The sequence below is a fragment of the Dermochelys coriacea genome, chromosome 1, assembly GCF_009764565.3.
Source record: "Dermochelys coriacea isolate rDerCor1 chromosome 1, rDerCor1.pri.v4, whole genome shotgun sequence".
NCBI lineage: Eukaryota > Metazoa > Chordata > Testudines > Dermochelyidae > Dermochelys > Dermochelys coriacea.
This window is the reverse complement of record NC_050068.2, coordinates 99414151-99430822: the sequence shown is the minus strand read 5'-3', so window position 1 is coordinate 99430822 and position 16672 is coordinate 99414151. Positions and strand designations below refer to the sequence as shown.

The 16672-nt window shown below is 36.6% G+C and overlaps 2 protein-coding genes across 5 annotated transcripts in view; one reads left to right on the top strand and one right to left on the bottom strand.

Annotated features, from left to right (window-relative positions):
- Positions 1–16672, bottom strand: part of UBAC2 (UBA domain containing 2) — a 140643-nt gene that overhangs the window by 99859 nt on the left and 24112 nt on the right. For 3 of the 4 annotated variants that reach the window (XM_038371330.2, XM_043504720.1, XM_043504721.1), the window contains exons 2-4: positions 14410–14537; positions 11999–12118; positions 11268–11374 (exon numbers count right to left, since the gene is read on the bottom strand). In XM_038371330.2, the coding sequence (XP_038227258.2) occupies positions 11268–11374; positions 11999–12118; positions 14410–14537 (355 nt within the window). Of the gene's footprint in view, positions 1–11267; positions 11375–11998; positions 12119–14409; positions 14538–16293; positions 16319–16672 lie in introns of those variants that run through there. The other variant, XM_043504719.1, reaches the window with a different exon arrangement.
- On the top strand, positions 4497–9914 carry GPR18 (G protein-coupled receptor 18). The gene is made up of 2 exons (XM_038371359.2): positions 4497–4717; positions 8523–9914. Exon 2 carries the CDS (start codon positions 8579–8581, stop codon positions 9539–9541), a length of 963 nt encoding a protein of 320 aa, XP_038227287.1. The 5' UTR covers positions 4497–4717; positions 8523–8578; the 3' UTR covers positions 9542–9914.

Genomic DNA, 16672 nt, shown 5'->3' with positions numbered 1-16672 from the left:
GGCATGTTTTTTATGATAATAAAATCATTCCGCTATTTTTTGCCAATCCTGGTCTCAGTCTTTCAGGTGTCTTCCAAGCTACAGATGCATTTTTACAAACTCTTGTGGAGCCTAATAAATCCATAGTGAGGATGGATGGGTACTTGATGCTTTTTTCCAGCTCTCTCCACCCCCAAAGCAGAATGCAGGTGGAAAGTAGAAACACGTACAGCAGACATTCTCAGAAATCTGCCAACGGCAGAACGGCAGAATTCAAACTCACAGTCGGTTCAAAGGCTGCAAGATATTGCCCTTAGCTACTCAGTTACTCTGTCATGTGTATCTCTTGCTTGCCACAGATAAGAAGTCCTGTAAAGCACCTATAAAGTATGCACAAATCACTCTCTGGTTCATCGCCCAAACTTGAGCCACCCTGGAGAGACAACTTTCATCCCAAATAACTTTTGAAATATTGCTTCCCCCAAAGGGGCAGTGGATGCTGGACAACAGCAGACTTGAACCCCAACTGTATGATATCAGTTTGGGGTGGATCAGAGCAACAGTTTGAGCCCCACCTGTATGCAAAAAAACTATAAGACCTGTAAAAGGTTGATATCATGTGATTTTTGTAAGAGGCACTATATCTTACAAAGCCCTTGCTCAAACCACCCCAAATTTAACCACTAACCCCACACCTATCCCAAGCCCTAATGAGGCACAGCAGATTTCAAGATGATCTGAACATGCATGTGGGTTATAGTGCATTTAGAAAAATCAACTGTTAAACAGTAAACTAATCTCAGCCTCAACTACAGTGGTGTTTACCACCCCACTGTCATATAAACTTAAAACAGATTTCAGGTTAAGTTTTCAACAAGTAAAGGCTGTGGTTAGTGCCCAATGAAGACATGTGAACTCAACACAACAACAAGGTTGGTAATAGTTAACAGATTAGGATATTGGAGACAGGCGTTTCCTGCACAGTTGAAGAACTGGCCTGAATAAGAAGTTTGAGTCCCCACTTTCTTTCTGAGGGACACATTAATGGTGGTAAACTGAGAGAGAAGGAAAACATGCAAGATATAGCTTGTTTCCCACTAAGCTGAAGCTGTAGATAATTCCTCTCTTCAGATGCAGAACTCTCTGTATCCCCTGTGAAGCTCACACAGTGCAACAAACAGGCCAGGTGACTAACCCATTATGAAACTACTCCCCTTTTACTATGCTAGGAATACAGCAGTGTGACAGGGAGAGAAAGAAACTAACCATGAGTTGCTTCCTTCCAGTGAGAATGACCGCATAAAGACAACCCCCAACAAGACCATATTCTTCCCTCACAGTAATTTCACAATCATGATGGCAAGGGAAACAAGACTGAGTGGGGACCTGATAACAGTCTTCAAATATGTAAAGGGCTTTTATAAAGAAGACTAAGATCAATTGTTCTCCATGTCCACTGAAGGTAAAACAGAAAAGAATAGGATTAATCTCAGCAAGGGATATTGAGGTTAAATATTAGGGAAAACTTTCTAACTCTAAGGATAAATACTGGAATAGGCTTCCAAGGGAGGTTATGGAATCCCCATCATTGGATGTTTTTAAGAACAGGTTGAACAAACATCTGTCACGGAAGGTTTAGGCATACCTAGTCCAGCCTCAAAGCAGAGGCTGGACTTGATGCCTTGTATTTCTATGATTCCATGAAATACATAATAGTGGGCATTTATTTTAATAGGAGCTGGAAGTAGGGGTAGGCAGCCAAAGGATGCGCTTCTTCTCTTCTTGTTGAGAAGAAAGTGGACCAAAAGAAGGAACCAAAACCAAGCAATTCCCACAACAGAAGCAGAACCTCTGGGGGGGGTAAAACATAACCACCAACCCTCTCACTCTTAGTACATCACCACATTTAGGGTATGTCTTCACTGCAGAGTTAACCTGGAAGATTGGCAACCTGATCTTAGTACCCACACTAGCCTAGCCCAGGTCTGAACAGCCACACCACAAAGCCATACCAAAGTAACTGTGTCTTCACTGGTGCTGCACTCACCTACGGCTCACTAGGGTTTCTGGGGGCATATCCCATGGTGCCTGGTGCTGCAGTCCACTGAGCCACTCTGATTTTTTCCCAGAGAACTGTGGGAGAATGAGTCTGTCCTTCTTAGTACATGTGGGGAATTAAGGGAAGGCATTGGAGGACTATCAGCACTTGAGTCGTTTTGCCTGCATCCTCACTACAAAGTGGGCTGGTTACCAGCCCAAATGATAGCAGCATCTAGATTTTAGTTCCTATCCCAGGATGGGTCAGGAAGCTGAGTTGAAAGCACCACTAAATTCAGGGTAGAGGCTTGTGTATGTCAACAGGAGCCAGGTTAGAGAAAACACCCAGACATAACTAAGGTAGGCAACCTGAGCCAAGATGTCAGTCACTACCCTGCAACAAAGTCACCATCCCAAGAGATGCCAATTAAAGTCCATCCCTTTAACCTTCTCTTGACACTGTAGCACAGAGGAAGAAGATAACCTGAAACAAGGTCTCTACACCCTTCACTGGTAGTCCAATGATGCAACTACATGGCATCTTCAACTTCATCTCCTGTTCAACAGGAGAGAGAACAAGGCCAGCCATTTTCCTCTAACATGAACAGCAACCTGAGGGAGCTCACTATACAGCATCCCTCCCATCCCGAACCAAACACACAGCTGTTTTCCATCCAGAGCCAGAATTAATTCTGTACTTGTTTTGCTAACAAGTGCATTCATTTTCCATTTGTTTATATGGTATACTGTATGTTACTTCTCAAATAATAAAGTATTCTTGTTGGGGGGAAGGAGGAGCTCGGCACCCTGGATACTCTCTTCCATGAGTTCTGCATAGGATCCATAGCAGCATAATGAATGCTGGAGAACAAGAGAAAGCATTTCAGGGAAAAAAGAAAAGGAGTACTTGTGGCACCTTAGAGACTAACAAATTTATTAGAGCATAAGCTTTCGTGAGCTACAGCTCACTTCATCGGATGCATCCGATTTGTTAGTCTCTAAGGTGCCACAAGTACTCCTTTTCTTTTTGCGAATACAGACTAACACGGCTGCTACTCTGAAACATTTCAGGGAACTTTCACTCAGTCTGAAGATATCACACAGGTGATTCACTCCACTGTAAGTGAACTTCAGTGTTCTAACATTGTTGAACTACAACACCAACCGTCACCTTGCAACCCTTAAAACACACTAGTTTCTTAAGATGTTTAACATTTTATGATTAAGCAGTGTCTTAAAAGATACAATTTTACAAGCAATCACCACAAAATCATTTTTGAACAAAAGCTGCAGCATCCTGAGAAGCTGGGATGTGTTAGGTGTCTGGGGGGTTTGACTGGCTAGAGTTTAATGCTTGTTTCATTTGGAATGACTTTGAAATTATTACATGCGTAGCTCAAGATTAGTTCCTCTAAACTAGTTCTATACTAAACGGTTAAAGATATCTCACTCTCCTACTATACAACCATGCACACTGACATGAGTGATGTAAATACCTATCCACTAAATTCAGACTGAGGCCAACAACCCATTTTCATAGAGAAGTGACAGGATTCTAGGTCTCTAATAGAATGCAGTGGTGCAAATTAGGACTTGATTACACTTCACTAAGGCCCAAATCCTGCAGGTCTGTCTTGATCCTTACTTCTGAGAAACTCCTACTGACATTATTGAGAGATTTGCTAGAATAAAGACTCAGAACTACAGAATTTTTCACTATATGATGAGTGTCACTGTAATACATACAATAATTGCCAAATATCTAAAAATATACAAAAAATTTCCAAACAGATTGTATCTGGCCCTGATAAAGCAATATAATTAACATGGGACATACTAAAGGGCTCATAAAATTAAATTTTTTATTTGATTAAAAAAAACAGATGTCATTTCTCTGGTCAAAGGAAATACTGAAAATACTGATGTTTCCCTTCATGTGCCTTTTACTAAAAAAATTGATCCCCAGGTGTAAGAACAGTTTATAGTGTTTTTCTGGCAAGCTCTCAAATGATGGATATTTAGTATTATTTTAGAAAGCTATAAAGATATTAAAGCACCATTACTTTACCAACAAGAAAATATAGATATAGATACACAATGCATACAAGTGATTCAAGCTTTCTATTTCAAATGTAATGAGTTTCTTTCATTTTCAGGCTGACTACCAGTTCAAGGCAATGCAAGTACAATGGGGATTTCCACACAAGAGGAGATTATGGTCTGTGCAAAATATTTAAAAATCTATTTATCAGAAACTTCCTTTTAACCAAAACTTGGTTATTTCCCTCATACAAATAATATATTCAATAAACATCAATTATCCAAATATTTTTGATATTCCCAAAACACTTCAGCCAAAGGGAGTTAGTTGTATTATGTATGCTCTGCAAAGAAACTAATTTTAAAGACAGAAATATTATAAAAGCATACCTGCTGAAAAATGTTAGAATGCTGTCAGTCGACAAACCTGGCAAGTTAAAGGACATGATCCATCTACATAAATATTAACAAAGATCTTTAAAATACATATAAACCAATAAGAGAACCCAGAGCTGGCTTCATTACGTCATCATTTCCTGACTATGCAGGAGGGTTTCTATTTTAGTAAGTTGAAGTTGTACGGACAGAAGCAAGCCTAAATCTTCTACACATCTGAGGGTACAAAACAAGCATCACTGAAGTAACTTTATAGTGCATAAAGGTAAGTAATGTTTGATCAATTATTTTCATGTTGAGCATAAAAGTAACTTAGATGTCAATATTTCTTCCTTCTTTAAAAATATGAATTGTTCTACAACTAATAAAAGGAAGCTTAATTCCACTCCTAATAAGGACTTTAAATAACAGCTGCATTATCTGACTGAAAATTCAAGCAAACAGATTTTGTTTTTTAACAACACACGCAGTCATATACATAAGAGGTTTGCTCAGTATTTTAATAATTAATTGAACCCTTCCATAAGTAACAGGTAAAAATCAATGTTGATGCTAAGTAGTTTAGATAGTAAAATGATTTGCATATATTGAATGGGCGAACATGATGAACCTTGATGATTACCATAAATACATCCAAACTACAGAAGATTTATGTGGACATTTGATGGAGGCAGAGAGATGGTAACCAAAAAACAAATGTATGCGTCAACAACCCCAAAAAACAGAGCAATCGTCCCAAAAGTAGTTTAGCTCTTATATACAAGTATACTAGCTCTCAGTCAAAATCAGGAAGAACCAGTTCTGCCTTTGTCCTGAAAGTCCCAAAAACAGCACTCAGGTGAGCTTATCTTTACTAGTTGCTCAGACACCACCCACAATTTAAAATATATATATATATATATATATATATATATATATATATATATATATATAAATGAATGACAATACTTGTATGGATCAGCAACAGGAAAGTCTATTCACAATACCCTAAAAACCTCCACTAATCATTAAATCATATCATTTGGAAACCAGTGACCTCCTTTAAGACCTTTTGATAAACCCACTTATTCAATTTAAACAGGTAAATAATCCCATCACTAAATATAGTACCGGGGGCAAAATTCTCAGCCCAGATTGCACACAATGAAGATCTACATATACTGCTCTCTCGTTGGTATTAATGGATATCCATGCATGCAGCAAAGGCTTGATTTCAGTCATAGTTGCATTTATTTACACATCAAACCTCCTCCCCGCCCCCCCGTCCCTAATATATGTAGGTATTTCTTACCTGTGTAGCATCTACATACCAGACTCCTGATACGCATTTTAAACCAAATAAGGTTGGGAATTAGGTTTTCAACAACAATTTAAAAAACCCTCGTTGTTACAGTATGTTCCCTCATTTACATGTCTCAGAATGGCACATCTAATAAACTGACTAAACCCTACAAGTAAACTACAGGCCATAAGCAACATGGAGTATGGATGAGCAGATTTATGCATATACTACTATTGTACACTGCAATCATTTTATTTATAAAATTGGTGTAGGAGCTCAGAAATATATCACAGGCACTTAATCAATATAGAGAGAAATCTAAAACCCATAAAGAGAAAGAAGGAATTAAAAGTTGGAGGATACACACTGCCTAAAACAAAAACAAAAATGTAACTGTTGCTGGGAGTGGTTTTGGGAGTCAGTTCCCAAACATGTTGGTATATTTCCCATAATACGGATTGATATTTATACTTATGATATTTTATTAACAAAATTTTTGTTATTTTTTTTGGTAACTTCTTAGGAAAAGAATGTCTTTATGAAAACATTATCAAAATTGAATTGATTGATTGGTAGATAAGATTTCATCACTATGCTGCACATTAACAGAATCCCACTTTTAGGATGTGTACCATCCTTCTTCTGATGTGCCTCAATATCTTTTAAAAATATTACTTTTAATTTGACCCATTCTCTGGGCTGATCACTTCAGAGGCATTTCTGAAATTCCCTCCAAATCTCCTTCCTTGTCACTACAATACACTACATAATTTTTCCATTCCGAATGTAATAGTCCATTTTACTTTATTGCCGTTACACTAACATTTTCACTTTAATGACTAAATCATCCTCAAATAATCAGCAACATTTTGTATGAATGAGAAAACTTCATTGAGACCAAGAGTATAGGATTTATTTGTGTGTATAATGAAATAAACTACAGTTCCATTATAGAGAACAACAAGAAAAAGTGAGAGATATAAAACCACACATTTCAAGGCAGAAGTTAACCCTAACTGACAGGGATTAGCAAGAAATTTCCCATATAGACAGGTCATGCCATTATTGTTCAATATAGGGGTAGTCTCCTCAAAAGCATATGTAACTGGCCATTTTCAGCCAGAATATTGGACTAAACAAACCATGGGTCTAATCTGGAAGCTCTGTATTAGTAAGTAAAGTAGATGGCAAACATTACAGTGAAAAGATAAATATTAAAAAAAAAACAGAGAGTAACAGTGAACGAAGTTATTCTTTAAATTCTTTTGTCACTTACAAGCCTAAAATGTCCACTTACACCTCATGGAAATTGCATTCCTCTGCTGCTTGGGAAAACCATGAGCAGTATTAGTCAGGAACTGAGAACTATTCAATTATTGGGGGTAAGGATCTCTCTCTCTCTCTCTCTCTCTCTCTCTCACTCAGACTCACACTCACACACCCACATACAGAGGAAGGGTACTGGGGGAGGAATAAAGTAGCAGTGATCCCAGCCCCCACCCCACCCCAAGTGCCAGGAGGCTGGGTCAAGGGTCCAGTAATAGAGAGAACCCTGCCATACACAAAGAAGCCAGGAGGCTGCAGGAACCCTATAACACATTCTTCTTTCCTTTCAGGAACTACAAAGCTGGGGCGGGGTACAGTAGCACAGGCACACTGGCAACCGCCAAGAGGCTAAGGAAGTCACATAGTAGACCACTGCACCAAAATAGAGTGGAGAAAGAAAGAAAGCTTCTTATTCTCTTTCAGCAGCTGAGGTAGCAGCATGAAACTTCAGTTTTCAAACACTTATGACAAAGAGGCTGATACAAAAAATGTTGACCCTTTGCCCAGCAGCTTCTCACAAGGACACTGCCAAGAAATTTGCATGGTTCATTCTCCATTGCGAATTTTTGTATTAAAATAAAAGTTATAAATGTAGTCCTCTCACTAGTATGTATCTGGCAAAATTTTTTCAAACCCTGGATATGGATACTATACTTAGAATCTAAGTAGGTATTAAGCTATCTTTTTCTTTTTTTTCCATGCCTTTCATATGTTCTATTAGGAACTATGAAGTTTGTAGCTAAAATTCACAACTGATATTTTTCCTTGTGTATAGGAACTACACTAAATTTCATATTTATTTGTTCTTTTTATTACTCAGTTTCAGTAATTAATTTTTAAAACAAATATACTTTAGAGGAGTATTTTCTTTAGAAAAGGCTACTTACAAAATTTAAGGACAAGTAGAAGAGTTCTGTTTAATTTGCAACTGTTTAAAACAGCAAACTTCAGATACTGTAAGCTCATTAGGGCAGGGACTGTCTTTTTGTTCTGAGTTTGTATAGCGCTTAGCACAGTGGGATCCTGGTCTCTGGCTAGGACTGCTAGATGCTACAGTAACACAAACACAAAAAGTCAAACATAACATTCAGCAATCCCCGACTTCAGATTTTCTCATTATATTTAGGAAATCCTTTTACAAGACATTTTTAATTAGTTAATTTTTTTAAAAAAAATCTATAATTATATTTTAATTATTGTATTAAATAACACATCACTCCCTACAAGTTTGATACTATATATAATCTCTTTGGGGCAAACATTATGTTGATAAAGTAAGCCTAGCATGTTTTGGGAGTTACAATAATATATTTTTATTTCTTGCCTGCAATTATTTTTAAATGAGTTTTAAAAAATAATTGTGGTCAAGAAATAAGAACAACCTGTTTTGCTTCTCTACAAATTTCCAACTCTAATTTTGATTGTAATTTAATTACTCATTATTTACTTCATTTGTTCTTAGGGATCATGTTTTAAGAGGAAAAAAATCTGAATAAATACCATCAGAATCAAAACATTATGCCAGGAAACTGGCACCCAGAAGAGTACAGGATTGCATCACTTGTCTTTTGTAATTTTATATTCATAATTGGATTGCTAGTAAACATCACTGCACTATGGGTCTTCAGCTGCACCACCAAGAAAAGAACAACTATAACAGTTTATATGATGAATGTTGCATTACTTGACTTAATTTTTATATTGTCCGTACCTTTTCGGATAACCTACTATGCAAAAAAAACTTGGCCATTTGGAGATATATTCTGTCGGATTCTTGGTGCTTTCACTGTGTTTTATCCAAGCATTGCTCTGTGGCTGCTTGCTTTTATAAGTGTTGATAGATATATGGCCATTGTTCAGCCCAAACACGTCAAAGAACTTAGGAATACAAGGAAAGCTCTGCTAGCTTGCATTGGTATCTGGATAATGACCCTTGCATCAACTTCCCCTCTGCTATTTTTATATTCGGATCCAGATAAAGCCTCAAATTTTACTACCTGCATGAAGACGCTCGATATCATCCATCTAAAGGAAGTCAATATGTTAAATTTTTCTCGTTTGATTTTTTTTTTCTTGATTCCCCTGTTTATCATGATTGGATGCTATCTAGTCATTATTTACCATTTTGTCCACGGCAGGACTTCCAAACTGAAACCCAAAGCTAAAGAAAGATCTATAAAAATTATAATTACTCTGATTGTGCAAGTGCTTGTCTGCTTTGTGCCCTTCCACATTTGTTTTGCCTTCCTGATGCTGCAAGACAAAGACCAGAGTTACAATCCGTGGGCAGCCTTCACCACCTTTCTCATGAATCTCAGTACATGCTTAGATGTTATTCTGTACTACATTGTTTCAAAACAATTTCAGGCCAGAGTCATCAGTGTCATCCTTTATCGCAACTATCTTCGAAGCGTGCGCAGGAAGAGTTTTCGATCTGGGAGTTTAAGGTCACTAAGTAACATAAACAGTGAAATGATATAAAAAAATCAGAAGATGCTTATAATGTGGCCAAGTGACTTTCACTGAAGTCTGACATTTCAACTTGATTGTATTCAAGAATGCTCTGGAGTTTGCAATATTGGAACACATTAGATCTGTGGTAGCACAATTGTGGGACAAGTGGAATACCAATGAGTTAAAATATGAATGTTTCATCAATGTGTTTTACATTTTTCACAGTAAATCCAGGAGAACTAAGATATTTATGATCTACCGTCTGGGGAAAGCAGGCAAATAAATATATTGTCCATGATGTACTGCCTCTCAATCAAATGTAAATATTTCCAGGTGTAAAAAGTCAATGTCCTTGCTAGTATATATACAATTTAAATAAAGCACAAGCAGCTCTGCAGAATTTCAGTGTGACCACTAGTTAACGTATCTGCTTATACATGATGCATTAAGATTTTATATTTACATGCCAGATAGTATATAAAATCCAAGTATTCATAAGTTCAGCTTTTTCCAGGAGAACAAAAACATGAACTGAAGAAAAAAGTTTCTTTAATTGATATTTACATTTGGTTTACATAAAATCTCTTATTTAGACATTTGTTTAGCATTTTGACACCCTAAAACTAATGAAATTCTGTAATCATAAATAAAAAGTACACTCAATAGCAGAAGAGATAAATTATTCAAATTGTTAATTATTTCCTGTAAGTGTAATATACAACATCACTAATGTCTGGAATACCCTAAAGCTTAAACAGATAGTATATACTTTGTTCCCGAATATTGGATTTCATTTATACAGACATACAAATAGTGTACGTCCCACCTCTAATCTTTCCGAATACTGACACATTACAAGACCCCTATAAAGCTAACTTTAGAAAGTCTAAAAAAAACCACATTTTTTTAAGTGAGCTAACTACAGTATAACTTTCCACATGCTTATAAGAATGTCTAATGTTTTTTCATCAGATATACTAAGGATCAGAAACTGAAAGCCCTTACATTTGACATTAGAAAACAGCGACTATAAAATTTTTTCTTAATACCAAAGAGCATGCAGCATATGGAAATCCATAACTATGTGAGGTTGACCACACTAAACCGTAAACCTAAATGCAAATACTCAGTTAGCCATCTAGTTTTCTGTTCTTTTTATTATACAAATCTCAAAAGCAGCTTATTTGAAACTGAGCTCCTAAAGAATCTTAAGCTTTAAACACTTCACTCTTCAAATATGAAATGCAATACACATATACATAATGTCCTATAAAACTCAAGAGTTTTGAAATGTGAACTAATGAAGTACCTTCCAGTATGAAATGCATACAGTTTTGCATATTTTAAAAAGTGAGTTACAGTAACATTAGTTTTGTGCTTTCAGCAGCATAGTTAACACTTAAAAGAGTGAAATAAAAACAAATATTCAAGAACACTCTACTGGGTAAAGCTTAAAAGATGCCAGCACTGCAAGGTAATTCCTTTTAGTTACTCCAAGACAGAGAAAAAGACAATGTTGTGGAACTGAAAGTCATCACAAAGTGGAAGTGTAATACTAAAAATATTTCAACTCTACTGCAGGTCATATTTGGAAAATAGTGTTATACAAATGAATATTAATGCCAAGAACATTTACAAAAAGGATGTACTGCACTTGAAGGGTTACATTAGTAGGTTATTTACTCAAATCTGTGCTAAGTAATCCCTTGAAATAGTATCTAAAACAAAGCCAAGCCCATTAAGAACTACTTACAATCCAGAAGGCAAACTGCTGATGGTGATGCCAAATGCATATTGCACAGCTTCTACAAGGAGAAGATCAAACAAAGCTGACAGCATCCAGGAGCCCAATAAAAAGGACTGAAAAGGAAAAAACAACACAGACAAATCCCAAACATTAATTAATTAATTTAACTGGAGCTAGTTAATTCTATAAGATTGAACATATGGATGACATAAAACTCTGAGGCAGATGCTCTAATTTTTAAAGTTGAAAAAGTCTATTTTAATAGTTCAATTAAGCTAAGTTTATTTCCTTGCACATTACAGTACAATTTTACAACACGGGTTTACCAGACCAGTCTCTCATATCTTCAAGAAGTGGATTGTTCAATAAAATTCACTTTCACGGACCACATAAAACTTGCTGTACCCTACCAATATTTTTTTCTTAGATTGAGCCATTAGTTATAACATGAAAAAAAGCTAAAAATGTTCTTTGGTTATTCAATTGTGATTTACAGGGGAAAAACACCAATTAAAAATACATTAATTGATTAATGGAAATAAAATCTCAATTAAGAATAAACCTTAACATAATATTTAAAATCCAACATGCCGGTCAAAAAAATTGGTTAGCTTACATAATATGAAACAAAATATCTCTCCACAAAGACCATAACAAGATAAATATCTGACAATAATGTGAGACCAGAGGATTTAGCAATCATTGTGGGTATTGAAAATGATAGAAGTGGCACTTACTGAAAATTTTCGGCTGCCATATCTTCTTTCGAATATCCTAAAGTTATAAATGAGCAAGCTACTGCAGAATGCATCTTTCAGATCAAGACATACTGTTCTCCCAAATACAAGTCTCCAAATCTAGAATATAAAAACACCAATATATTTAATTCTCTCCCATCCTTCAGAGGATTTGTGTTTAGGTTTAACATAATACAAAAGAGGATGAAACATTTAGCGACAATAGTCAGAGTAAATACAGTGGTCCACATATTTCTTTAATCATTTTTCTAAAGTGATTAGTAGATATTAGAAAGTTTGTTTAAAAAAAAACAAAACATTTCCAAGTAAGATTTTCTTTTTTAAACTGTCTTACTATTCAAATCAAATCAACTCATCTTCGATAGTTCACATTTACGAATACTAATATACCATGCTTTCCACAGATACTTGCATATAGCCGTGCTGATAACAGAAAAAGATGGTTCCTTTCAACAGGGAACTGCTACCATTAACTATTTTTCAGCAGCATAAAGAAAATCAAGTGATTTTAGGACTCCCTTTAGGATGAACTGCAAAGCAAAAGTTAAACAAAATACGGGTTTGCCCTTACTGTTCCTTTATAATGTAAAAAACTTTTTCTCCAATATTTTATTCTGCTTGATTCTTATATTTGAACTATCAGAAACATCAGGTCCTCATTTCCCTCTTTTTACGTAGGACCTTAATGAGATATTTGGAAGACCTGAATAGTGATATTACATGAAGCTGTAATCTAAGCTGCTGGGATGAAGCTCTCCCTCCCCACAACTGAATACACAGAGGTCATGTCTATACTTCAGGGACTATAGCAGCATATCTATGGCACAGCATAGATGTAACCAACAGCCATGGAAGGGGGGTTTCCATTGCTGTAGAAACTTTACTTCCCCAAGTTTTTTCATCAACCTAGTTGTGTTTAAACTGAGGGTTATGTTGGTATAGCTACGGCTATGTGGATTTTTCTCACCCTTGACTGCTATAGCTATGTCAACCTAAATTTTAAATGCAGACCAGGCTGAAAAGGGCAATGACATAAGGAATCTTATCAGCTTCTCCTTCTGCCCAGAGTGGGATTAGGAGTAGCGGGGGATAACTAAATCATAATCTCATGTGATACTACCGTTCACGTCTCTCAAAGCTCTTTGGAAAACCTCCAGAAAAAAAACAGGACAGTGACAACCTAGTATTTTTAACTTAAAAAACAAGCTGAAAAGACTGGAACTAAACAAAAACAAACAAAAGTCCTTTAGGTCAGTCTTTATGCAGCATGAAGAACCAGTCAAGGGCACATTTTTCGGGGCTTTTCAGTTGACCTTTTAGAGTCTGAAGATGAACACATTTGGGGAAGATAGTAAGAGTCACTTGTTAGCTCTTTTCTGTTGAGCAATGGTATGCAGCCTCCAAAAATGAAGAGCAATTTACAGTAATGTTATTTAAATACAGAATATCATATTGAAGATTAATATTGATACTAGAAGGCTCTTTAATTAAGTAGACAAAGGCATTACAAGTTTCAATGCCTGGAAGCTGAAGGCAGCCAAGTTCAATGTAGAAATAAGTTGCAACACAACAAAATTATTCCTATTCACATCAAAGGATCATATACTATTAAATGTGTTTGGCCATGTCTACACTAGCAAGCTTACAGTGGCATAGATGTACCAATGCAGCTGTGCTGCTGTAAGATCTCTTGTGTAGCCAGTCTATGCTGACAGGAGAGAGCTCTCCCATCAACATAAAAAAACCCTCTCAACGAGCGGCACTGACTATGTTGGCAGGAGAAGCTCTCCTGGCAACATAGTGCTGTGCACACTACCCCTTATGCTAGCAAAAATTATGTTGCTCAGGGGGGTGGGGGTGTTTTTTCATCCCCTGAGCGACACAAGTTTTGCCGACATAAGTGGTAGTGTAGACATGGCCGTAATTTATGCTCAAGTTATACAAGGCTCACATTCTCCTCTGCTGAAAGACAGATGATGAAATAATATCAGCGTCCCAGAAGAAGAAAATGAGAGGTACTCTGACGGTTTGTTTTAGCAGAAGTGAAAAAAATCTCTCATGGGTGGTGATATGGCCTAAATGGGAGTAGTGACGGTAACAGATTGGTGATTTAAGGACTTGCCCACATAGGAAGTTAGCATAGCAGCTAACTAACTAGCCAGGTGGACACATTTATTCTGCACTAAAGTGCCTTTGTGCAGTTTGGCTAAACAATTGTGTTTTAAATTTACACCCTATCTTTTTATGAACTAACATGTTTTCCCAGAGTCCAAGACAATGGGGGGAAGAGGGGAAGAATACTACAGGAGAAATACACTGGGGAATCAAGGTGGACAGAGTTAATATTTAGAAATCCCTTCCCCCTTCTACATAAATGAATTAAAATTTACCTGAAAATCCTCTTTTACAGCTTGTAGGTTATATGTGAAGAACTTCTGATAATGTTGGAAGAGCAGAGTCAATAGAACCGACAGGGCACTTGGAACTAATAAAAGACTCTTTGACAGAGGTGCTTTATCTTAAAAAAACAAAACAAAACAACAAAAACCTCAGAGTGAGAGACCTCAGATTTAAAAAGCAACTTAATAAAACAAGTGAAAGGAGGATGAAATAGCACTGGAATCAGCATGAAAGTTCATAAGATGTCACAATCTACAATGACAAATGTTGATGGGAAAAGGTAAGAAAGATTGTATTAGTCCAAACAAAAAGGCCTGCATTAAAGGACTGTATTAAAATCATGCTTAGTAAACAAGGAAAACGCGGAATGGGAAATAAATGAACCAAAACTGGTTTGTCAGAAACTAGGCCTAAATGGTGGCCAACATAATGAGGGGAAGGGCTATTCCACGCATCATTCCTTTATGGGGTCATTAAAGAAGAGACTTTGGGAGAAAATTTGGCTACTGGAGTGAGCTTCACCATCCTGGTTACCCCCCTCTTAATCCTTCTTAATCCTGGTCCTGAAGTATGTTCTGACTGAACCCAGGCCAGAAAGAAGGACCACAATGATACCGCCCTTTCTACGAGCTCCAGCTCTATCCCAAACACCATGTGGGATGTGCAAGTTTCTCTCTCTTTCCCATACTCCATGTATCCTTTTCCTTCCCCACCTAATTTATTTTCTTTCCTATCTCTCTCCTTTTGTCTTCTGATTAATAAGAATCTATCTTAGCTGCCCAACACTGTATCTTCTGAAAGCCTATGGTCAGAAGAGGCAGCTAAAAGCAATGCCCTAAATAGCTTGATGCTGGAGTGAGTTTGTCAAGTTTCTGAGCAGCTGAAAAGATCATGTCTTGTGCCTGTGTTTTTCCAGCAGTGAGGTTGCAAGTGAGAGTCACCACCAGCCACAGAAGCTGCATTTTCTCTCTGCTGTTCTTTTCTCTCCCCTTTTGCATGTGTCTTGATTTGTCTTCTAGGAAATGGGATCAGACTTTAACACCATCACCGCCAATGAAGGCTCCAGCCCAGCTCTGCTAATCTTTTTCTTAATCTTTTTCTTTTCCCCAAAAGGATGTCTTTATTAGCATCTTTACCATCCCAAATTACCATCCCAAGAGACTGTCAAACCATCTTTCTGCTAATCTTTTTCTTTTCCCCAAAAGGATGTCTTTATTAGCATCTTTACCATCCCATATTACCATCCCAAGAAACTGTCAAACCATTTTTTTTTCCCTTCTAAATATTCTTGACAGCTAAAGGGAAAGGGAACAAGGGACATTGTTAAAATGAAAGCCTTATTTAATACTTTACATGTCCAATGCTTTAACTGTTTTTCCTTCTTTTCTGTATCTTTAATAAAGTGTTAATTTCTAATGCTCTGTTTGCAATGGTACTAAGCAAGTTGAGGTTTCTGTATACCAAACTTTGTTTAACACTGTTTAACACTGGATAATGACCAGATCTTTTTAACACCTTTGACTCTTTGGGCCTATATATTCCAATTAAATTAATACTACAATGGTTACTTGCACTTGTACTTTTACTAATCTCTCCACAAATTAGTAATTTGAAGATTATTAAACCATATGCCAAGTGCGTCAAATACATAGAATGGGATTGTTGTAATCTACCTAACAAGCAATATGAAACATCTTCCTATCTCACCACGTACAATCCACAAGAAGTAGGACAGACTTTTTGTTGTAGTTTGAAGCAGATAGTGTTTTATTTTTACACTGTACCATGGTTTAAACAAATTATGTAAAATATTTCATTCTAATAAAAAATCCCATTATAAATGCTTTAAAAGGGGGAATTGATACTATAATTACTCAAAACCATCATAACACAGAGTTAAGGTTGCCCAGTAGTGCCTCATGCCCTTCCAGAACGGAGAGTGGCTGACCTGTTGAAAATTAGCAGAAGACTTAAAGTACCCCCACAACACAAACTTAATTCTGGCTACCATAAACTGGCAATAGCCACTGGGTTAAATAAGGGTGATGCAAAGGTTAAGCTACCAAGAGAAATCGTGGAAGCAACTGTATTAAATTAAAAAAACAGAAGGTTGGAGGCAGTACAGATGAGAGTTCTTCAAAACATGGCAGGTGTAAAATGGAATGATTTTTAAGACAAATGAAGAAGTTAAATGAACAGTAGAATGTGAAATCAGAGTACAGGACTGGCTATAAATCTAAAAGATTATGATGG

Coding starts and splice junctions, on each gene's coding strand:
- GPR18 (XM_038371359.2), top strand. CDS start 8,579: ATGCCAGGAAACTGGCACCCAGAAGAGTACAGGATTGCATCACTTGTC.